The sequence below is a fragment of the Bicyclus anynana genome, chromosome 22, assembly GCF_947172395.1.
Source record: "Bicyclus anynana chromosome 22, ilBicAnyn1.1, whole genome shotgun sequence".
Taxonomy (NCBI): domain Eukaryota; kingdom Metazoa; phylum Arthropoda; class Insecta; order Lepidoptera; family Nymphalidae; genus Bicyclus; species Bicyclus anynana.
This window is the reverse complement of record NC_069104.1, coordinates 10,765,981-10,789,307: the sequence shown is the minus strand read 5'-3', so window position 1 is coordinate 10,789,307 and position 23,327 is coordinate 10,765,981. Positions and strand designations below refer to the sequence as shown.

Genomic DNA, 23,327 nt, shown 5'->3' with positions numbered 1-23,327 from the left:
ATTTTTTCTTTCCTTCATAAATTTGTACTTTGAAAAACGCTATACAGATAATTGATTAAATTTGTTTCAAGAATTATTAAAATTTCACCCCTATGGGGTTAACAGAAAACAATATAATAAGAACACACTGTTCTTATTATATTTTTTTTTTATTATTGGTTTGCTAAACTGGCACAATGACTTAACCTAACATATATTAAAAATAGCTTCTTCTCATCCCCACGTAATTGTGCCTACTTGAAGCAAACACAACATGCTTACATAGGGTACATAAAACAAATTATTAACTTACTCTAAACAAAAAGAAAAAAGACAAACAATCAAAATGATGATGAAAAAATAAATGTGAAGAAGTAATCGACCAATAACATTTAAGGAAACCTAGTTTACTTGACTGCGTCAGAAGGACGTGTAATGTTTTTCAGGCGTATGTATGTCCATTGTCTCTTTGGCACCCTCTACAGCACAATCGTTCTTTTTCTCTTCTTCTATAAATCAATACTTTGAATATTAAAAGTAGATGTAGCATGCTCGAGAGAGTGCAAAATGATATAGAGATTTAATGAGGTGATTAGCTATGCGGTGAAATTGTTTCCCTTCACACTTGAACGGCTCCGGAGCAAACGGTTAACAGTGATTAGGCGCTCGGTGGAAACTGCCCAGATATGGAACACTGCATACCTTGTAATCATGTATTTAAGTATTACATGCATTTTCTTAGATATCGTTGACAGTCTGTAATAGTACCTTTATATGGTTCCGTAGTCAACAAGAAATTCTTTGTTTAAAAAGTGTCTACATGTAAAGTGAGGATAGGATTTTTCTCGTTTATCCCATGGCATGGATTGGATAGGTCTATTTTTTTATATTCTTTACAAGTTATCCCTTGACTACAATCTCACCTGATGGTAAGTCATGGTGTAAACTAAGAAGAAAAGCGGGCTAACTTGTTAGGAGTAGGATGAAAATCTACACCCCTTTCGTTTTCTACACGGCATCGTGCTGGAACGATAAATCGCTTAGCGATACGTCTTTGCCTCCGTATTTGTTGGCCTGCACCACGAAGACCGTCTAAAATAATAGTAAGTTTATTAAGAGTCTGTTAAAACTAGAAAGATTAAATTTGGTGTATATAGTGTTGGTGCCTAAACAGAAAATTTCAAATCCAATTTTATTCAAATTTCGTACATTCAAAGTGAGGATGATTTTTTCATTGCTTATTCCATGGTCTGGATGTGTGTATTAATATCGGTATTTTTGTGCATTAAATAACGGTTTAAAGTGCTAATTTAATCTACGGAACCCTACAATGCGCGTGGCCCGGTTTTTCATTTTACTCTGAAGAAAGTGTGGAAGTTATCATAACCAAATTCTGAAAAGAAATTAAAGTGATCGAACATTGAACGTTTTCAGACTTTTTTCATATCACGGGTAAACTCATTTAAAAAGTTTCCCAAGTATCTTCCAATAAGTAAACATACGTGCCTTGGAGGTACCGCATACTTCCTAAATATTATTTCATTGGCTTGTGGCAAAATGCCAGCTCGACGGCTCAACCAGTAACTAAACAATAGGATCGAGAGCAGTTGTACCCGGTTTGGCGAAGTTTCAGAGAATCCTGTAAGCCAGGCAGTTTGTCTAACCTGGATAACTTTTAAACTGTTTATAACAGTAAATCAATACTAATAACAATGATATTTTATACTAGAGATAGGGCACTAGCGCATCAAAGCTGAGGCGGACAAAAATGTACATAGTTGTCTTAATTTCATTTAGTCGCTTATTAAATAACTAGCCGACGCCAGCGACTTCGTCCGCGTGAAACTCGATGTAAACTTTCAACTACCCCTATCCTACCCCTACCCTACCCCTACCCTACCCCTACCCTACCCCTACCCTACCCCTACCCTACTCCTACCTACCCCTACCCTACTTTTCTGGTTGATTTTTTACACCTTGTTGTGTCCGAAAAACCCAAATATCTTACGGAACCCTATTTTTTTCCTAAACAAAATTTAGCCTATGTTACTTGTGGATAATGTAGCTTTCGAATGGTGAAAGAATTTTTAAAATCGGTAAAAGTTTTTGAGCCTATTCATTACAATCAAACAAACAAACAAACAAACATACAAACAAAGTTTTCCTCTTTATAATATTAGTATAGACGAAAGTTATTTAAACACGTAATATTGTCTACAATGTCGAGTTGTGTGTTTAGGAAATGTAAAAAACTATGTATACCTACATAAATATATGATACTAGCTGACGCCGCGTGGTTTCACTTAACTCGGAGTCGCTAAATTCGGATCACTTTTTGCGGTGATTTTGTAGGCACGTAACATATCTATAGTATAAAATAAGCATTGACTAATAATATAAATGCATAACACTGTGATAGCCCTCTTGATATGATCTCTGTCTCCGATTCCGGAGGGTGTGGGTTCGAATCCGGTCCGGGGCTAGCACCTCCAACTTTTCAGTTGTGTGAATTTCACGGCAAAAGCGCTGAACCGATTTTGATGAACCTATAAATGACAAATAAACAAATAAATTGTTTATTTGTCACGAAAATTAAATAGAAGGGGGTGAAATAGACTATTCCTTCAATTTAAGTTAAAGTTACGAAAATAAATTCTGAGATACATATGAGGTACCTATAGGTAATTTAATCTTTTTGAATTTCAAAACTAAAGGGTTGAATTTGTCTGAAAATATAAATCAACCATTTTATGAAGTTATATTTTTGAAAAATGTTATTTAATGTGTTGCAACAATTTTGAATATTTCATATTAGGGTTGATTTTTTTTTATGAAAAATTGTAATTTTCATGTAACGTTTATGGTAACTGATTTATTGACAAATAATAGTTATAATGTACTGGGGTTAAAAAGGGGATAAACATTGATTTTCTCGCGGACGAATTTGCGGGCGTTCGCTAGTCAGTAATATACTGTAGAATTACTTTGGACAGATATTTATAGCCACCATAAATTCCAGCTAACACTAACAAAACCAAGTCGACCACAGGATTCCTTCTAGATCAATGTGCTGTACTAATACAGGAACTATTTTGGTCAGACTTGACGCTTCTCTAGTCTATAGATCTCTAGTCTATGGCTGTTTCCGCAATGCAACCGATCCTTATCGTTTGGAAAATCCAATAGGCTAGTTGACACTTTTTTAAACTGTTTTAAAATGTTCATTATGGTTTTACATTGAAAAAAAATAAAAATTTTTTTTTGAGACGTGATGAATTGAATATTTTAGTGTTTAAATATGTTTTGACAATACAAGCCAAAACACCAATCGGCCATGATGGTCTATATTTCAACTGTTTCATGACGTCACGTTAACAAATCGGAGCGTTTGACAAAAATATTAAATAACTATTAGTTTGCAGTTTCGTACATCAAGTAACATTGTGACATCACAAAATGGACGACAACGTTTTTGACGTTTGGAAAATTTGAAAAAATAAATGTTTTTTAATAAAGTTTTATATGAAATCCTTAACTTTTATTAATTAATATCGATATATTTCGGATCCTTATTCCATATAGTACATAAAATTAATATTGTTGATATTAAATTTGGTATGAGTCAACTACCCTATTACAGAAATAAAAAAAACTAAGTGCATGTCGGGTCATGCGCAGTGTAGGGTTCCGCAGAAATACGTCAACATTACCGACAGATTTTTGGATGATCGACTACAACTCTGTCTATTTGAATTCGTATTTATCTGGGATTCCCTTTTAATTCAATTATAATATGTAGATGTGAATTTCTGACGAATCTTTAGACAACCAGGATTGTTTCCCTTTTAAATTCATTATACTTCTGTGAATTTATCGACGAATCTATTAATAACCATTTAGCTTTATTTATTTAGCAGAGTAGGAATGGGACATTTTTGATTCAAGCAAAAATTAGCACTTATAACCTCAATATGTCCTAACCACACCCATAAACGAAATAAGGGTTTCTTGAGGACTACGGAACCCTAAAAAGGTGTTAAAATACGCGCAATATTTTCAAGGGAACTATCCTACTACATTCCACCACTATTGTATACGACCCCGCACCAGAAAGCGCAATGTTGGTCGAGCCCCCACTAGGTGGACTGAGGACATCAAGCGGGTTGCAGGGAGCCGTTGGACGCTGGCGGCTCGAGACAATGTCCAGCAGTGGACGTCCATCGGCTGTTAATGATGATGATAATAATTTTCAAAAAGATTTATTATGCATACTATTTATTGCATTATGCTCAGATACTTGGCTTTGCATGAGTCAGTCTAAGCAACGGTTGTACGGTCGATTGGTCCCGGCGTACTTTTGTTGGGATTCCAGTTCTATTCCCGGCTCGAGTGGACATAAGGGCGCGCTTTGTGAGGCCACGAGTCAATGTATAATTAAATTAAGGAAACAGTAAAACTAACGTTGAGGCTAATTAAAAAACTGAATAGAAATATCTTGATGTCTCTGCACTAATTTAATCGTATTTCTTATTTTTTTAACTTAGGGATTTTTTTCATAAGTATTACTTACTAATACCATATGTAAATACGATAGAAATATACGGAGTTTATTTCGTGGTGGCTTTGGGAGGTTTCAAAGGTCCAGATTATCAAGTGTCGCCATTAAAATCGCGTACGAAATTTTCTAATTTACTAATTGTCAATTATCTTTAATGTAGGAGTCGCGCTAACACTTGGTTTCTAATTGTACCTGGGCAGATGACCGCCATTTTGGTTTTACTTGCCGGGGTTACTATGATTGGTATCTACTACTTGAAAACGCTTCTGTTGACGCGTGGCCCGTGGCCCAACTCATGTTGATACTCATAAATTCTCAGAACTCCCCCCTATTTCTCGGTCTGTGTAAACAAAGCAATAAATTCTTAATAAGAAAAGAGGGTAAGTATTATGCTGACTTTAGCCATTAATATCATATTGATATTTTATCATGAATTACGGTGAAGCTTTTTGTGAGATGAAACGAGGTCTATATGCTTATCATCCTACTAATATTATAAACACGAAAGTTTGTATGGATGTTTGGATGTTTGTTTGTTGTCTGAAGCGATTTGGCTAAAATTTGGAATGGAAATGGATTTTACTCTGGATTAAAACATAGGCTACTTTTTATCCCGAAAAAATCCACGGTTTCCCGTGGTTTACGAAAACTGATGATTTTAATGATATGAATGTTTGTTACTCTTTCACGCCTCGACTACTTACCGAATACTAACCGAATTAGCTGAAATTTGGTATTGAGATATATTATAGCATGGATTAACACATAGGCTACTTTTTATCCCAAAAAATGGTTCCTGAGGGATTTGTGTTTTGTGTTTGTGTTTCCGCTAGTGCTACCAATAACGTGAAGAGAAACAGACAAATAACAACCAATTACAGCGCAACCTGAAATATCGCTTTCATTGTGTTGGGCAATGATAATTGTATACTATAGATAGGTTATGTCTCTACAAAATCACCGCAAAAAGTGATCCGTATTTTGTACACACGTAATATATCTATAGTGTAAAATATCGTTGGTTGTTATACCTACGTACGTCAAAAAAGCGAATAGTAAAATTGTACTACCTAACCTAACTACTTAACTAATCGATTTAAAGGCGGTGTCAAGTTAAATAAGTAATGCCATAATGTTTTTTTTTTTTTATTCTTTACAAGTAAGCCCTTGACTACAATCTCACCTGATGGTAAGTGATGATGCAATCTAAGATGGATCGGGCTTACTTGTTAGGAGGAGGATGAAATCCACACCCCTTTCGGTTTCTACACGACATCGTACCGGAACGCTAAATCGCTTGGCGGTACGTCTTTGTCGGTAGGGTGGTAACTAGCCACGGCCGAAGCCTCCCACCAGCCAAAATGTTTTCCATTTTAGCACATTTTCTTTATAGCTCTGTGAGATTCAATCATAAAATTAATGTATGCAGAAACGCTTCTCTCAGTTACATAAATAGCGAGCATATTTTCTTTGCCACGCTCCGTTTCCCCGGCCTTCCACCATCGCGTTATCATTAATTATTACAGTTTCCAATAACCTGCGTGGAATGGAACGTGCTGTTTAATATTTGCTGGACGCCTTTGTGAAATATAGAGCGAGAGCTTGCGATACCCAGATCTACCGCATTTTAGGGACGGTGACAGTGGACATAGTGGCACCCCCAGGGCTTCATTTAGCCCCTACAACGACTATGAATTCCACTGTGAAAGATTGTCAACCCAAAAATTGTGTTGGATAATCATCAATCAGTTTTTTAAATTGTATATAAATTAGGAGACTGCCGAAAGTAAAGCAATTTTGTAAAAGTAACAGGGTATCTGCGATCATTATTTTCGGAGCTACAGGGATTTAAAGGGTCATATTTGCGACACTGCCACGGATCCCTGAAAACGCTCCATGCAAACTCATACAGTTTTAGCTTCCTTAAATTAAACGTGACCTTTTTTAATAAATAAACATAAACGCACAAATAATAAAGATTTTTGTAATTTTGTTTGAACGCCTATACAAATCTAACGATCATTATGATCGACGACGTCATTAATTCGTGCCATTTTGTATGGGGTACGTTTTTCAGGGATCTGAGGCAGTGCCGCAAATATGACTCATTAAATCCCTGTAGCTCCGAAAATAATGATCGCAGATACCCTGTTACTTTTACAAAATTTCTTTACTTTTAGCATACAATTTAATAAACTGACATCATCCCCATTATATTAGGTAGACAACATACGTTAAAGTTAGTGAATTGGCCAACTGCATTGGCTACCTTTACTTATGACAAGAGCATGGGTTATCAAAATTACGGCGTTTCTAAAATGAGGAATGTCTAGGTAACCCAGGCTTTCGAGCTATGAAGCGGATTGTTTAATATTTGCTGGACGCCTTGTTGAAATACGAAATCTCATCAAATATAAACGTCTTACACTCGAGCCTATCTGTGCTACTGTTTACGTAGAACGTGTTTAGCCTTAAAATAGTTATTTAATTCATGTTTACATTGAAATGGTTATTGAAATGAAGAAACTGTTTGTTATTTTTCAATTTACACATCATAGCTTTTAAGCAATTGGATTGTATAATGATTTATTTATTTTGCTATCATCCGCGAAAAGTCGACGAAACCATGCGACAACGTCACCCAGGTCCGACAAATACTCTCTACGTACGTTTCACCCCGAAACCGGAGCATCCTCAGGAGATGTTGACTCTACAACGTGCAATTGTAAAGTAACGCCTGCCTATCCAATAGCAATTGGGTTGATTATTATGCGGTTTTATGCTGATCCGATAGTAATAATCTTTGATCGGGTCTTTTCATCAGGTTTCTTTAGCTCAGTTTTTTTTTTCAATTATGTTTATTGTGTTGTTGATTAATTTCTGACATAAAAGTCCCTATTGTAGTTAAATTTATGAGTGTATGATATCTCAAATTCGCTTTGGTCCTTTAAAAACCGATTTTTGTTTTCTTTTCTTACCTACTCTGAGGATTCTGTTCATTTAGACAGTCTTAAATTTATAATAAGTACCTCATATTATAGCATGGTATGGATAGACAGATAAAATATTACTCAACTAGCATTTTTTGCATCGTCATAATTTATTTGTAAAGAGGTTTTCATTTGGGAGCCCCAGTCTACGCCGCATTTATCTACGATCTACATAATCTAGTAAAAGGCTTACAAGGCCACTTAACTTATAGTACATTTTTACTAAGTTATTAGTAAAGAGTAGGTAGGTAGGTAGTATGACTGTATTTAAAACTTGTCATCTGACTTAAACTCTGAACTCGTAACTCTACCTGAGAGTGTGTAGGTATCTAAATTAATATAAATTCAATAAGAACGGTCGCAAGTGGACGCCTGCCATTTAGTTCGCGTGAAATTCGGTTTTTTACAAATCCCGCAGGAACTTTTTTTCTTGGATAGAAAGTAGCCTATGTCCTTCTCCAAGGTTCTATTTATTACTGTACCAAAATTCATCTAAATTGGTTTGGTTTAGTCGTGAATTCATCACAAATAGATACTTTCTCATATAACCTATACCTACCCAAAGATATTTTATACTATAGATGTGCTTACAAAATCACCGCAAACAGTGAGTCAAATATAGCTACTCCACTGAGCGCACACATGCACAATTTTATATTCAATTCTATTACACGATTTCGTTATCAACCCATACTCGAGTCTCCTCTCAGAATGAGAGGGGTTAGGCCATTAGTCCACCACGCTGGCCCAATGCGGATTGGCAGACTTCACACATGCAGATAATTAAGAAAATTCTCTGGTATGCAGGTTTCCTCACGATGTTTTCCTTCACCGTTTGAGACACGTGATATATATTTTTTTAAAATGCACACAACTGAAAAGTTGGAGGTGCATGCTCCGGACCGGACTCGAACTTACTCCCTCCGGAATCGGAGGCAGAGGTCATATCCATTGGGCTATCACGGCTCACCAAGGGATATAAGGATCATTTATTTTTTATTTAAATAGATGTAGATTAATAGAGTTTATTTCGTTAAGATTAGACATAACATTTCTACGCGAACAATGTCGCGGATATACACTAGTAAATAAAATAAACAGGTAATGTTTCTAATATAAGTATTTTTTTTTGCGTTTTCTGGGAAAGGGGAAGCCTTAATTACTTTGACACATTGGCCTCGTCCCACATCGGGGTGACAGTTTCATTTGAGTTCCCGCAGCGTTAATGACTGAACGTGATATGCGGCTAAATGATGGCTCCATCTTCGTTAGTCTTTTATAGTTATAGAGCTTTATCTAGTTACTAGCTGACGCCGCGCGGTTTCACCCGCGTGGTTCCCGTTCCCGTAGGAATAAGGGGATAATATATAGCCTATAGCCTTCCTCGATAAATGGGCTATCTAACAATGAAAGAATTTTTCAAATCGGACCAGTAGTTCCTAAGATTAGCGCGTTCAATCAAACAAACAAACTCTTCAGCTTTGTAATATTAGTATATATACCTTTTTACTATATTTAATTTTATTATATTCTCTGTACAATTAGATACCCTAGTGGATATGACCACTGCTTCCGATTCCGGGGGGCGTAGGTTCGAATCCGATCCGGGGCATGCACCGCCAACTTTTCTGTTGTGTGCATTTTAAGAAATTAAATATCACGTGTCTCAAACGGTGAAGGAAAACATCGTGAGGAAACCTGCATACAGAGAATTTTCTTAATTATCTGCGTGTGTAAAGTCTGCCAATCCGCATTGGGCTAGCGTGGTGGGCTATTGGCATAACTTCATTCTCTCATTCTGAGAGGACACTCGAGCTCAGCAGTGAGCCGAATACGGGTTGGGAAGGTAGATAAAATCCTGGATTGACATAAGCTAATCTTGTTCACGAAAAAGTCCATGGTTCCCGCGGGATTTGTGAAAAGTGAATTCCACGCGGGCGCAGCTGGTCTTATTTGTTCAAGCGGATAAAAACTCTGTTTGTCGCCGATAGCTTTATAGCGATTTGGTTGCTAGCGTAACTCTCAAAGCGAAGCTTGACTGGGACCGCTTTGTCAATCTTAGTCATATGATAAGTTTTTGACGGCCTCCGTGGCGCAGTGGTATGCGCGGTGGATTTACAAGACGGAGGTCCTGGATTCGATCCCCGGCTGGGCCAATTGAGGCTTTGGCCGTGGCTAGTTACCACTCTACCGACAAAGACGTACCGCCAAGCGATTTACCGTTCCGGTACGATGTCGTGTAGAAACCGAAAGGGGTGTGGAAATTTTCATCCTCCTCCTAACAAATTAGCCCGCTTCCATCTTAGACTGCATTTACCATCAGGTGAGATTGTGGTCAAGGGCTAACTTGTCAAGAATAAAAAAAAGCCTCATGTGCCTGACTTGATTATTACACACATCATTACTGCTTAACTTAGCGTCAATCTATTTTTTATAGCCCACTAGGGCCAGTTCTTTCTTTGTATACTCGTAGAAAAGGGAATTTGGAGTTTACAACATGACGCCAATGTGGGTTGAATAAGTAAGATGTTAGTAAATTACGCCTATTTACATTGAGGCCTTGTGATTTCAGGAAAGCGGTGAGCGAGGACTCGTGTGAAACGTGCGAGCAGGCCAGCGTGCGAGCTAACATGTGGAGCGGAGAGGTGCCAGCGCGGGCCTCGGCCTCGCCCGGCCTCCTGCGCCGCAGGTACTCCATGCCCGAGACCATCATGAGGAAGTACGTATCCACTGTCAACTATCTCTCTGTTCTCTCATTTCATTACCCATAGAATGAATACGGTTTGCAAGGCCTCGTGTGAAACGTACAAGCAGCGTGCGGGGTAGCATGTAGAGCGGAGAGTGTACTCCATGCCCGAGAGCAACATGAGCCCTATCTTATCTCAATTCATCATCATCATCATTATGACGAGAGCCGTGGAAAGGTACCCGCAAGGGACTCGACTTCAGCTTCGGTCTCCTGTTCTCATCTTCCTTCTCTTACTCCACGACTGAGGCCATCATTAGAAAATACTGTACTACACCTCAAAACCAATCGACTTTCCCAGTGCGAAGATATATTCCAACAACAAATTATTCTAAGTTGAACTTGAAACTTCGAATTGCTAAAATTGTGTTACTCATCATTTATATTATTACAAAGCTTTTTTATTTTAAAATACGGGCTGGCGCTTGACCACGACCTCACCACATGATAAGTGTAGATGACCTAAGGTGGAACGCGCTTACCTAGAAGATGTCTATTCACTCTTGCATAGGTTGTTCGCATCAGAAAAGACAGACTTTGGGAGAGAACTCTATAGCCTAGTTCATGTGTACTTGTAAGAAATTATGACACAAAACGTTTAGAACAAGGGATAACAATGATTTTGACAGAAATTATATTATCATTCCAGATATCGGTTAGCGCAACAAAGATCAGAAAATGAATGTGAAGACGCCGGCAGGTGGAGTGCGACCGGTGCATCATCAGGAACGCGAGCTTCTTGCGCATGGTGCGGCGCTCGTGCCGCCGGGGCGCGACGGGAGAGAGAACATATGCGTAAATCCGCACTTTTACGCCTCTGGGGACGAGCTGGGGCTTCACCTGCGAGAGCTTGCCCTTGCGTCCCCTGCGCTCCCTGTGGGACCCGTTCTTTGGACGCTTCCCATTCCGAATTGCATACTTCACCGCGACGATTACGCTTGGATACATCCCGAGATCGTAACTCAGATTCATCAGGATCTCCAGCACGAGCCATATCGTCTTGCACAGATCCTATAACAGACGTATCATTACCCAGGGAGATATCAAGACCGATTGTACCAGAGACAAGAATAGTTCGGACACCAATTGACAGTCCAACGTTACATATCGATGATCGATCATTTACCGACTCCTCAGATGCTTTTACAACATCGATGCCTACTATGAAAGAAGTTGGATACAGAGGATCACAATATGCCCAGATATCGACAAGTGATTACATTGATGGTCGAGTTAGCGAGAGATCTATTAGCGCTGAAAACGAGGAAAGCAACATGGTACCGTATACTAAACCATTATCTTTAGAGACACCTTACGATATATTAGAAATTGTCGTTTCTGAAACATTGGATATTCGTCCTGCAGCTATTAATAATGTTTCACCTGAAAAACCTCCGCAAATACTCAGAAATCAGGCAGCAATCACTCAAAAGAATTCAGTGGTTCCTCAAAAGAATTCAGTGGTTCCTCAAAAGAATTCAGTGGTCCCTCAAAAGAATTCAGTGGTTCCTCAAAATAATTCAGTAGTTCCTCAAAAGAATTCAGTGGTTCCTCAAAAGAATTCAGTTAGTCCACAAAAAAATTCAGTGATACCTCAAAAGAATCCCGTGATTCCGCATAAAAAATCTCAAACACCAAACATAGACTTAGATGAATATGTTTCAAACATACTAGTAGAGAGTCTCAATTCATTGACAGACCAATTGGAGTCAATGAACGCAACAATTGGTAACGATAGAAAAATGAGTATTGTTGAGAAAGAAATAAAAGTAAAACTTCAGAATACAGGTGTTAACACAATTGTGCATTTAAGTCCGACTTCTAACAACCAAATCATTTTTGGCAATGAGGAACTGTATGAAAGTGATAATAGACGTGATGACTGTAATAACCCACGTGACATTTGTAGTAGTAGCAATATTCGTGAAAGCGCTATAAGTATTGAATCTAATAACAACTTTACATCAGCGGAAAGTTTAAGAATTGACGATGCAACACTTCTCAATAGTCAACCTAAAGTCGAGTCGTTTATAAATATTCCAAGTGATACTGTAAATAAGGCGGTCTTACAACAGATACAAAAACTTTTCCAGGAAGAGCTTCAAAGTATGGAACCTGAATTGAACTCACCAGACGGTCCTATGCCGAGCATCTCGCATATTGAAATTTCAAATGTCGACGTATTCATAGATAACAACGGTGGCCTTTTCTCCAATAGTGATGAAATTGAAGTGCAAACTCAAAGAAATGCCTCTGAATATGAAGTCCTAGGCGGTGTTGGTGCAGGAAACTATTTTGAAGAAAATGACGATAATGCTATTGTTCCTCGGTTTTCTGCTTTTCCACACACAGAATCAATGGAGGTGAATACTTCATCATCAGAGGATGCTGAACTGTTGGGTTCTGATTGCACAAGTCTTGTTGATAGTTTAGATGACCCAAATTCACCGCGATCTATCCTTCTTCGAAGGTCCTTCAATAATAACAAGCGGAGTGAGCTTGTTCGATCTGCTATAGACGTTTTAGATTTACTACCAGAAAATGCTGATAAACATGACATCACATCTCCGAAAGAAAAGGGTGAAGCCTTCTTCATAAGGATAAAAGATGATAATTGTGATTGCGAGAAAGAAAACATGATTGTAGCAGATCATATGCCAGAAACAATAAAGCAAAGATTATTTAAGAGACACCGAAAAAGAGAACTGCGTATGGAATGTGCAAGACGAAGTAAAGTTAAACAACTAAAAAGGGATTTAGAAAACGAAAATCTCCAAAATCAAAAAGAAGTGTATCGATCAAAAAAAGAATTGGAGAAAGAATGTATGGCAATAATAAATGCACTAATTGATGATGTCATTGCAAAGATTGCACAAGACGAGTATAAGTGTATGCGTATAAGCCAACGTTCAAACAAATTAGTTGCAGCTAAGTCAGATGAAAACCTGTTAAGAAAACATTGGAAGAAGGATAGTGAAAATAATAATAACAGGAATGCTCGTAAGTTGTCCAAGAATGCAGTATCACATTCATGTTCAGAGAACCTTGATAAGGACTACAGAAAAGGAGAACGTCTTCTTCGTGGGAGAGTCTCTATGCAAACACACCATACTTCGAATTCATCTACAGACGAGAGCCCTCCGAAAAGGATCTACCAAAAATCCGAGATACGCGATGGGAACAAATGTATAGAAATTCTTGAAATTCTCGAATATGTGAATAGTTCCCAAAACTCTGACACGACAAACTCGGATGAAAACCACAATTTGAGCTCAAGGAATAAGAAATCGAGAATCCCTGTACCGGTTAACGAAAAAGTCCAAAGGGTACATAATAGCAGTTCACAAAGAAACCAGAAGACTAATGGTAGCAGATTAACTCCACCGATCCTCTCAAAAGAGAGAAACGGCAAGTCGAGTCATTTGTTGGCCAACATGTTACTTGACGCGTTTGAAGACGACGACGTAACTCACGATGTGCCAGTTCGTCGCGCTTCCGTGCCTTGTGAATCACGTGCCAGGTCAAATTCCTTGCGTTTCAAAAACGTATTCGACATCATACCGGAGGAGCGAAGTAGTTTAAGTATAGAATCGACTGACGATTCCTACACACGGAGAGCATCCGCCCCAAGTTTAAGCGAAGGCTTACATTCCACTGATCAAGACGAACGACGAAGACCGCCTGAATCTCAAAATCGGTCAAAAGAATTAAAGATTCCTGATGTGAGAAATACAGGGACATCTCCTATGACGGATCCGTATCGTTCACAAGTGAGTGTAGGCGCAATGACGTCACCTATACGAAAGTCAGCTGGGACCAGTCCTATTCGGATACCCAGTGCGGAACCGAGCGAACGACGACATTACCAGTCACCTATCAGCTACCAACAACAAAAGCCCAAGCGAGTGACGCCTCAAAGACGGGAAGAAGAAGGTATCTCACGCACTCTCGCACCAATCTTATCACACCGCACAGCTTCCACTATATTTGTAGAATAATTCCGATATTTATTACGAGTAAACATTATTAAAACTATTCTAGAAACCCATAGTTGAAACGCTTAGCATAGATTTGGACCAATATGATAATTCCAACTATAGTCAATTTAATCTTCCAATCCAATCTTCTTCAATTCAGCTAGATAGGACATGTCATAATTAATCTTTGATCTTGCCAACTCATAAACTTTTCTGTCAGATAAATAGTATGGGTCAGTCAGAACACTGTTAGCCTGTATTCACATTGACGTAGAATCAAGGCAAGCATCGCAATAAGTTTATGATTATTGCATTAAAGAACTCTATTCCGAATTTTTAATTTGTGAATTTTGTGAAATAATACAATAGCTTCTTGTAACACGAAGCGACGCTTTACTTCGACTCTGCGCCACTATGAGCTTTATAAATCTACGTATTCAGAACGTTTTAATTTTGTTTGTAAGAGAGTTAGTAGTACGTCGATTTCACAATGTCATAAACGTTTCTCGTACGCGTTTGATCACGGCGTTTGCATTCCTGCAGTGCGCAACAACCAGAGCATTGTATGCCGTGCAATAATTCTTGCAGTGCGCAACAACCAGATCATTGTATGTCAATACGCTTACGTCAAACGATGATGAGATAGTGTTCCACATAACGTAGTATTTGTAAGAGAAAGTACAGGGTGTTTTGTTTAATTGAAAACTGTTAACACACAATTATTATGATTTTATTTTATTTATTTATAATAGCTTTATTGCACAAAAAAGAAAGCAACAAAAGAACACATGAATTTTTAGGCAAAATGCGACCTTATCACTTATAGTGATCTCTTCCAGGCATTTTATTTGCATTTCTTCTTATAGTTATAGTATAGATGGTTGATTGCTGGCGTAACTATCAAAGCGTAGTTTGACTGGGTATTTTTTTATTTGATCTTATTTTATTTTAATTTATTTGTGTTGAGAATACATAGAATAACAAATTTCTTTTTGTGACAAGTCTTTTTATTTTTTTATTACCTATACCCTATACCTCGTCGTAAAAGTGGTGTCCAAATATTTTTCGGATTTTGTTAACGCTAGGGAAAAAGGATGCTGATTTCTGCGTTCTTTCCGAAGGGGCTTGTCATCTAATCTACGGGAGTTATTTAATATTAAAGAGCTATTATTTTGTTACTGAATTAGTAGACTGATTTTTCTTGTAAATAAATCACCCTGTATAACAGAGTTTCAAACACCAAAGTTATAACATTGTTACGTCACAGTATTTCGAGACGAGAGGCACTTGCGAGCACTGATGTAGTATAGAATATATTTTTGTGGTCTGAAATAAAAATATACTGAAATTAGTTTGCAGTTTTATTTATTTGTTTTTTTACCACTTAAGGTAGTGCTTACCCACAAGTAAATTGTACAGAAAATGAGTCAATCAATAGAGTTGTGAAATAAATATGGTTTTTTTCTGCACTTTATATGCAGTGGTGTGCATATACATGATCTTAGGTTCTCAAAGTGGACAATTATGCCCACATGTGGGTGCTTAATACTAAATACCTACTACTTGCACCTAGTGATGTGTTTTTCAATGTTAAAGAATACGCGCCTACGTTTACGCAAGTAACTACTACAGTATTAGACTCATGCTTTGTTTAGTTTATTGCTGGATAATTAGCAATTTTTGTTTTAGAACACAACACAGCGCAGAAATTACGTAGTATCAAGGAACTGTTAGATCTCACGCTTGCTGTGATTTACAACATTCACTATTGTTAATGAATTACCTTATTAAACTACAATATAAATACTGTAATACAAAAGCCTCAACTCATTACTAATTCCTTATCTTTCATTACGCTAAATTAAATATAAAAACTCAGCATACTTCACTCCCCATACTTCTGCGTGAACAATTTGGGAATCAGGAGATTAGCAGAAGAACTATAGTGACCGACATTATTCAACGAGTCGAAAAGCTGAAGTGATATTGGGCGGAGCATAAAAGTCCTAACTTAGGACTTATATGCCCTTATTGCACCTTAGGACTGATAAGGTGCTGAAATGGCGACCCCGCACCGGAAAGCGTAGTGCTGGCCCATCTTCCACTAGGTAGACCGAGGATTTAAAACGTATTGTAGGAAGTCGCTGGATGCTGGCGGCTTAAAACCTAATTGTTTGGAAATCCTTTTAAAGAGCCCTATGATCAGCAGTGGATATCAATCGGCTGATAATGGTGATGATGATAATGACGATACTTCACTTTACTTAATTGTAAATATAACAATGACTAAGTTCATTGGTAATTGGGCCAATGAACTTGGCCATTGGCCCAAGTTCACTGGTATACCCTGTTTGACAATAGCGCCATTGGTAAGGTTCCTTTTAAGACGGTTAATCCTTAATATTATCTAGCCTCCCTACGTTATCAGGTAATTAGATGCTATTGATTGACCATTCAAGATTATAACATCGCTAACCTCCCAACTACGGGCTACTGAGAATTTCTTTTAAGAAAAAAAGCCCAATATTTAATAGTCCGAATAACGACTAGACCCTTTGGGAACCTCATGATCTGAAACAGCATCTAGTTATCCATTGATCCAATGAGGTATTTAATCGTTCCTCTGAGTAAACCCATCCTTCAAAAGTAAGTTGATCTATGTCCAAAGGTCCAACAAGGCGTACATCGGTGCCATTAACAGAACCCACTAGACGTCTGCGAGGTGGTTACAGCGAATCTGAGACAGCGAATCCTCTCTTCCGTCTAAAGCGTGGGAAGAGGCAGGACGGACATGTCAGCTCCAATGTCATCGGCTCTGAAAGACGTTCTTCAGAGGAAGTGTCTTCTGTCGGAGATAGAGACAGAAGGAAAGAGAAGTCAAGAGTCAAAGATGTATTGGGATGTAGGCGAGGGAAGACTGAAGTTAAGGTAGGTGAACTGATGTACTTACTCTACACACACGAAATTGACCTTTGTACATCTTACCTAGTCATCAAAAGTGTACAGCTTTCTAGTCCGCTCTGATATTGCTATATTCTGTACTGGTATTTAGAGGCGGACTCGAACTTTGGCGCATACTGTACTTAGTGATAGAAGCAACTATGTAAATTAGGGCGAAGCCTCATTAATGCGTTGCAACGTATCAACGCATTGTATGCCTTGCGTTGCTTTGACACACGATGTCTAACTCGTAAACACATTTCTAATTAGTACAGCAAAAATTTGGAATGCCCTTCCAGCGTTTGTGTTTCCTGCCACTTATAATTTAAACACCTTCAAAGCAAGAGTGGAAACGGAACGAATGAAACCGCGCGGAAGCTAGTTTAAAATATATGGAAAACGACGCAGTTTCGACGCTACGACATCGTAGTTTAACGCAATGCACTAATGGCGCATCATTCTTAGTTAGCAGGTATTGCTCAGAAAACAACATCAGGTATCTACCACTTTTAGCCATGAGATGCTAAATTTACAGATTTTTAATTGATTAAAGAAGTATCATAGCTTATGACAAGTAAGACACCAAACTTTTTAAAGGTGGAGTCACATAAGAAGGAGCGGGTACAGAAGACCGCTTTCGGACGGAGTGAGGAAGATGGCGCGGAGGAGATGTGGAGCTCGAGCGAGTCGAGCGGCAGCTTGCTGTGCTCTCTGGCGCCGGCATGGCTGACGGCTCGCCGCAGACGACGACGCGCCGCACCGCCTGGTGTGGATATACCTTTATATATACTAGCAGACGTCTGCAACTCCACAAATCCCGCAGAAACCATGATTTATCCGGGCTAAAAAGTGGCCTTTGTTCTGCTTCAAGGTCTAATTTTACTATAGATAGATAGATATACTTTTTTTCCACACCATAGTGACAAAAACAAGAGAAATAAAAACATCATGAAGAGATCAGCATACAAAAGGCGGACTTATCGCTAAGTAGCGATTTCTGTCATGCAAGCTTCAGTTAGTTCAGTGTACCTACCAAATGTCACCCAAATCGGTTTTGTGGTTTAGTTAGTTAGGTAAAAAATAGATAGACTATCGCATTGTTTATAGTGTGATTGAGGAAATTATTATAGTGGCTGTTTTTCAATTTGAACAGTATCTTCATCTTCATCGTTGGTCTATATTAACAGCCTTAGGATTTTAGTAAGACCCTACTAGGACCAGCTTTGGATACCCATTCTAATTATAGAACTTGTTGCAGTTCTAGTGAAGCCAAGGTCTTTGGGCAAGTTAGAGATTTTGCTGGTAATCCTCTTGTACTTAAGGCATACCAACTAACCATATACCCTAGTTATTTTTAGTTCATTCATTTCTTAGAAAAAAAAGTAGAGTACATAAAGTACTATCTATTTATGACTATAGGAGAATGGGCAGTGACAGTCGCTGGTTCCTGTCCAGCAGCCTTGCCCAACGACGTGGAGATGCGGCTGCGCTTCCCCGACCCCAGCCGTCGGTCAGCTCCCGCGCCGACCCCGCAGCCCCCGCCCCCGCCCCCGCCCGCCTGCCCCCGCGCCGTGAGTACACTTTGACTACACGTGGAGATGCCGCTGCGCTTCCCTGACCCCAGCCGTCGGTCATCACAGCGCCGAACCTTCGGGGTAAGCGCGGGTGTTGACCATAGTTGAAACTGAAAGCCAGAAACACACGCATAACATGTCTGACAAAGTGCTGCCTCATGTCTAACCTGAGGCGTAGGCGGTAAGCCACATGTGGGTAAGATCGAAATACAACAATGATGCATAATTAAGCACGCTGATACCTACTTTCTCGGACAACCTCTGTCACAAAAAGGACTACTACTTACTATCTTTTGGTTATAATCATCATAATTCTAAAGGCTCATTCTTTTTGGATACGAGTATAAGACACATCCCTCTTAATACCCTCACGTACTTCTAGCCCTTATGTTCAATTCCTGCATAACTCATGGGCTCGTCCAGACCATTAAAGAAAAGTTGAGCCCGAAGACTAGAAGAACATAAGTGGAAGGGTGGCCTATCTAAGGGAATCGCTTGTCAAACTCTAACCTCGGTATACCGGGGTTCGAGTTGACGTACGTGACGTACGTGAGGGTATGAACGACTCTGTAAGAGTCTACAATGTCTTGACGATGGGAACTTTCTGCACCGGCTCACTGCTGAGCTCGAGTCTCCTCTCATACTGAGAAGGGTTAGGCCAATAGTCCACCACGCTGGCCCAATGCGGATTTGCAGACTTCACACACGCAGAGAATTGAAAAATTCTCTGGTGTGCAGGTTTCCTCACGATGTTTTCCTTCACCGTTTGAGACACGTGATATTTAATTTCTTTAAATGCACACAACTGAAAAGTTGGAGGTACTTTTTGCACAATTATTGTATAATCGTTGTAGGTGGAATGCGGCGCGCAATGCTCGCAGAGCGGACGACCTCGCCGGGTGCTGGACGACGCGGGCAGACTCACACTCACCGTCAAGAAAGAGGCTTCAGGTTAGACAAGCATTAAAAAAACTCATATAGGTAACATGCAAACAGCTAGCGATTACTTAAAAACATGACCAATGTTTACTTTCCTAAAGGTTAGGAGGAGTCATTATATGGTTTATACATGTCTTTACTTCTTACAAGTTTATCATCATCATTATCGATCTTGGCAGAAGAATGGGATCAGAGCATATTGTACTGAGGGAAGTTATGACTTACTCACTAGCTTCTTCTTAATCGTCCACTCGTGAGTGGTTGCAGCGATGAGCGACGCCTTGCATGCGTGCAATGCTCTTCCACTTTTGGAGATTGGCTGCAGTATGGATGATTATGTAGCAGACTTGACTAAATCCGTCGAGCGGGTTGGAGATCGGCCTCTGAAGATGCACTACCAACCGCTCAATTGAATCATGATTTCTGGAGATGTGGCTAAAGAACTTTAAAACCCGTAAAAGCACATTCGACAAAAGTCTTTCTTGTAACTTTACTTCATTGAGAATGGAAATGTTGGTTCTGAACGCTGTCCAAGGAAGTCCAACAAACGTCTCCAACACCACTTCTCACTCACTAGCTACGTTTCATCATTATTAGCCAATGGAGTTCCATTGACGGACATATACCTCTTGTAGAGACTACAAAATACCATGGGCTTGAACCGCATGTATCCACCGGCACCCTGTTATTAGCTTAATGACCCTACCCACCTAGTAGGGGCTGCGTTTTGCGGTGCAGGGTCGTCACCTTTTGACCTTACGAGCACATTGTGTTGACGTTCCAGACTCTTCAATCGTAGCGTCGAAGAGTGTCAAGAAGTCATCGGATCTGCTGCCCGATCTACACACGTACCGCGCCTCGCGCAGCAAAACACGCAGCTCCGTCAAGGTAAGAGGCTGATTCATCATCATCGTCATATAATAGCTAATCATCGGGCGAGATTGCAGTCAATCCGCATTGGGCCAGCGCGGTGATCGATAAGCCTCTCATTCTAAGAGGATATACTCTCTTATCCTCAACAGTGAGCTAACAACGGAGTTGTTAATGATGATGATGATGATGATGATGATGATGATGATGATGATGATGATGATGATGATGATGATGATGATGATGATGATGATGATGATGATGATGATGATGATGATGATGATGATGATGATGATGATGATGATGATGATGATGATGATGATGATGAGGAAGATGATATGCACAGTTGATCAAGCGTACAATTTACCAATGTAAGAAGGCGGTTGTTTCAGACGCGGCGAGGGTACTCCCTGCACTGTTGGCTACCGGAAGACGAACCTACGCCGATAAGGTACCAAGCATTTTTCTTTTATAAAGTGATAATGGACAGCCCAAGCAGATAACCCACCTGATGGTAAGTGGAAAACTATCGGTTATACAATAGATTTTAATGCCACTGTCTGTTGCACAAGTGATTTTTGTGCAAGATGGACTTAATAATAGACAGCTCGAGTGCTACAATGGCTGATTACGTGCAGTGGCTATACAGCACGTAATACACTACTTTTTCTGATGGTAAATGGAAAAACCATCGACTATACATATAGCTTTTTTATGCCACTGTCATCTGATGAAGGCCATTGTAGCACAGGTAATTTTTGTGCTATGCGGTGAAACCGAATTGCACAATAAACAGTGTGAGTGCTACAATGGCTAATTACAAGCAATGGCGTACACTACTTTTTCTGATGGTAAATGGAAAAACCATCGACTATACAAATAGTGTTTTATGCCACTGTCACGTAGTGAAGGCCATTATAGCACGAGTGTTTTTTGTGCAATGAGCTGAATACGAATTTCATAATAGACAGCACGAGTGCTACAATGGCTAATTACGTGCAATGGCGTAAAATAATTTGTCTACTATCATAATAAAATAAATAAAAGACTAACTTGAAGCTTAACAACTACTTTGTTAAGTAGTTGTTAAGATTCAAGGTCATGTATTGGTAGACATAGACATTAGTGAAGGTTTTTTTGCAGAGCACGTAACGGACTGGCAGTGGAGGGCAGTGCTATCGTACCTCACCGGAAACCGCGAGTGCCTTCGATGAGTGAGCGAGATCTCACTCGAGGACCCTTCTCAAGACACCTCCGTCATCTCTTCTAACCTCCTCTTCCGTCCTTTAATGCGTGAGTGAGATCGCACTAGATTGCTTTCAATGAATTACCGAGATCTCACTCAAAGACCCTTCTCAAGACTTCACCGCCATCTCCTTTTACCTCCTTTTCCGTCCTTTAATGTGTGAGTGAGGTCGCACAAGACTGCTTTCAATAAATAAGCGAGATCTCATTTGAGGACTCTTTCAAGGCTTATCAGTCATCATTCTCAAATACGACCTCCTATTACTTTAATGAGTGAGTGAGATCTTACAGGATTGAGTTCAATGTGTCAGCGAGATCTCACTCGAGAACGCTTTTCAAGACATCTCCTTTTCCTCTTCTAACCTCTTTTTCCGTCCTTTAATGCGTAAGGGAGATCGCACTAGATAGCTTTCAATGAATTACCGAGATCTCACTCAAAGACCCTTCTCAAGACTTCACCGCCATCTCCTCTTACCTCCTTTTCCGCCCTTTTATGTGTGAGTGAGGTCGCACAAGATCAATTAATAAGCGAGATCTCGTTTGAGGACTCTTTTCAAGACTTCTCAGTCATCATTCTCAAATACTTTCCTATTACTTTAATGAGTGAGTGACATCTTACAGGATTGAGTTCAATGAGTCAGCGAGATCTCACTTGAGGACCCCGCTCAAGACACCTCCGTCATTTCTTTAATATATGACCTCCTTTTCCTTCCTTTAATTAGTGAGATCTTACAGGATTGCCTTCGTTAAGTGAGCGAGATCTCTCTCGATGACCCTTTTTTGAGCACCTCCATCATCTCTTCTAACCTCTTTCTAAATAAGACCTCCTTTTCCTTTAATGACTGAGTGAGATCTTACAGGATTGCCTTTATTGAGTAAGCGAGATATCACTTGAGGACCTTTCTCAAGACGGCCTTTTTTATTATTTTTTCCTCTATTAACCTATACGAACTGTACTTACAAATTAGCGGACGTCCCCAATTTCTTCCGCATAAGATCTGCCCCCATAACCAAGTGGCACGTCGATTCTCTTTCTACAAACGCTAACGCTTCATAAACTAATAAAATGTATGCTATGTATGGGAATGACAGATCCGATAACTTGATCACGTGACCTGCCTAAAGCCATACATTTTATATTTTAAAAGCGTTTGCGATTGTAGAAAGAGATTCGACGTGTCACATGACTACAGACCCTGGATTGTTTTATTCACAGTTTTTCTGATGTCCCATCTCAATGAAATAATAACTTACTAACTAACCCTATGTAAAAGTAGGTATTTTTGAAATGCCTAAATATATTATTGTGAACATAAAGACAAACAGACAATGTTTTTTATTATTTTACTATCACTTCAAGGTCCGTTCTTAATTATTATTGGAACTTAAATTATATGTAAAGAACATGATTGGTATAGTATTTAATACTTTTCTGTTTTGTATGTTAATAAATATTTATATAACTATACTATTACATAGATTAAGTTAGAAACGAAAGTAGTGATCCT

The 23,327-nt window shown here is 39.2% G+C and overlaps 1 protein-coding gene across 1 annotated transcript in view; it reads left to right on the top strand.

Moving 5' to 3' along the window:
- The window catches only part of LOC112054205 (uncharacterized), a 53,652-nt gene extending 31,786 nt beyond the window's left edge, over nucleotides 1-21,866 (top strand). Inside the window, exons 3-11 of the mRNA XM_052888291.1 lie at nucleotides 10,101-10,247; nucleotides 10,924-14,270; nucleotides 16,920-17,179; nucleotides 17,789-17,957; nucleotides 18,611-18,762; nucleotides 19,620-19,716; nucleotides 20,489-20,592; nucleotides 20,967-21,025; nucleotides 21,718-21,866. Of these exons, the coding sequence (XP_052744251.1) occupies nucleotides 10,159-10,247; nucleotides 10,924-14,270; nucleotides 16,920-17,179; nucleotides 17,789-17,957; nucleotides 18,611-18,762; nucleotides 19,620-19,716; nucleotides 20,489-20,592; nucleotides 20,967-21,025; nucleotides 21,718-21,844 (4,404 nt within the window). The 5' untranslated portion in view covers nucleotides 10,101-10,158 and the 3' untranslated portion in view covers nucleotides 21,845-21,866. The remainder of the gene's footprint in view (nucleotides 1-10,100; nucleotides 10,248-10,923; nucleotides 14,271-16,919; nucleotides 17,180-17,788; nucleotides 17,958-18,610; nucleotides 18,763-19,619; nucleotides 19,717-20,488; nucleotides 20,593-20,966; nucleotides 21,026-21,717) is intronic.
- Nucleotides 21,867-23,327: the final 1,461 nt, after the last annotated feature.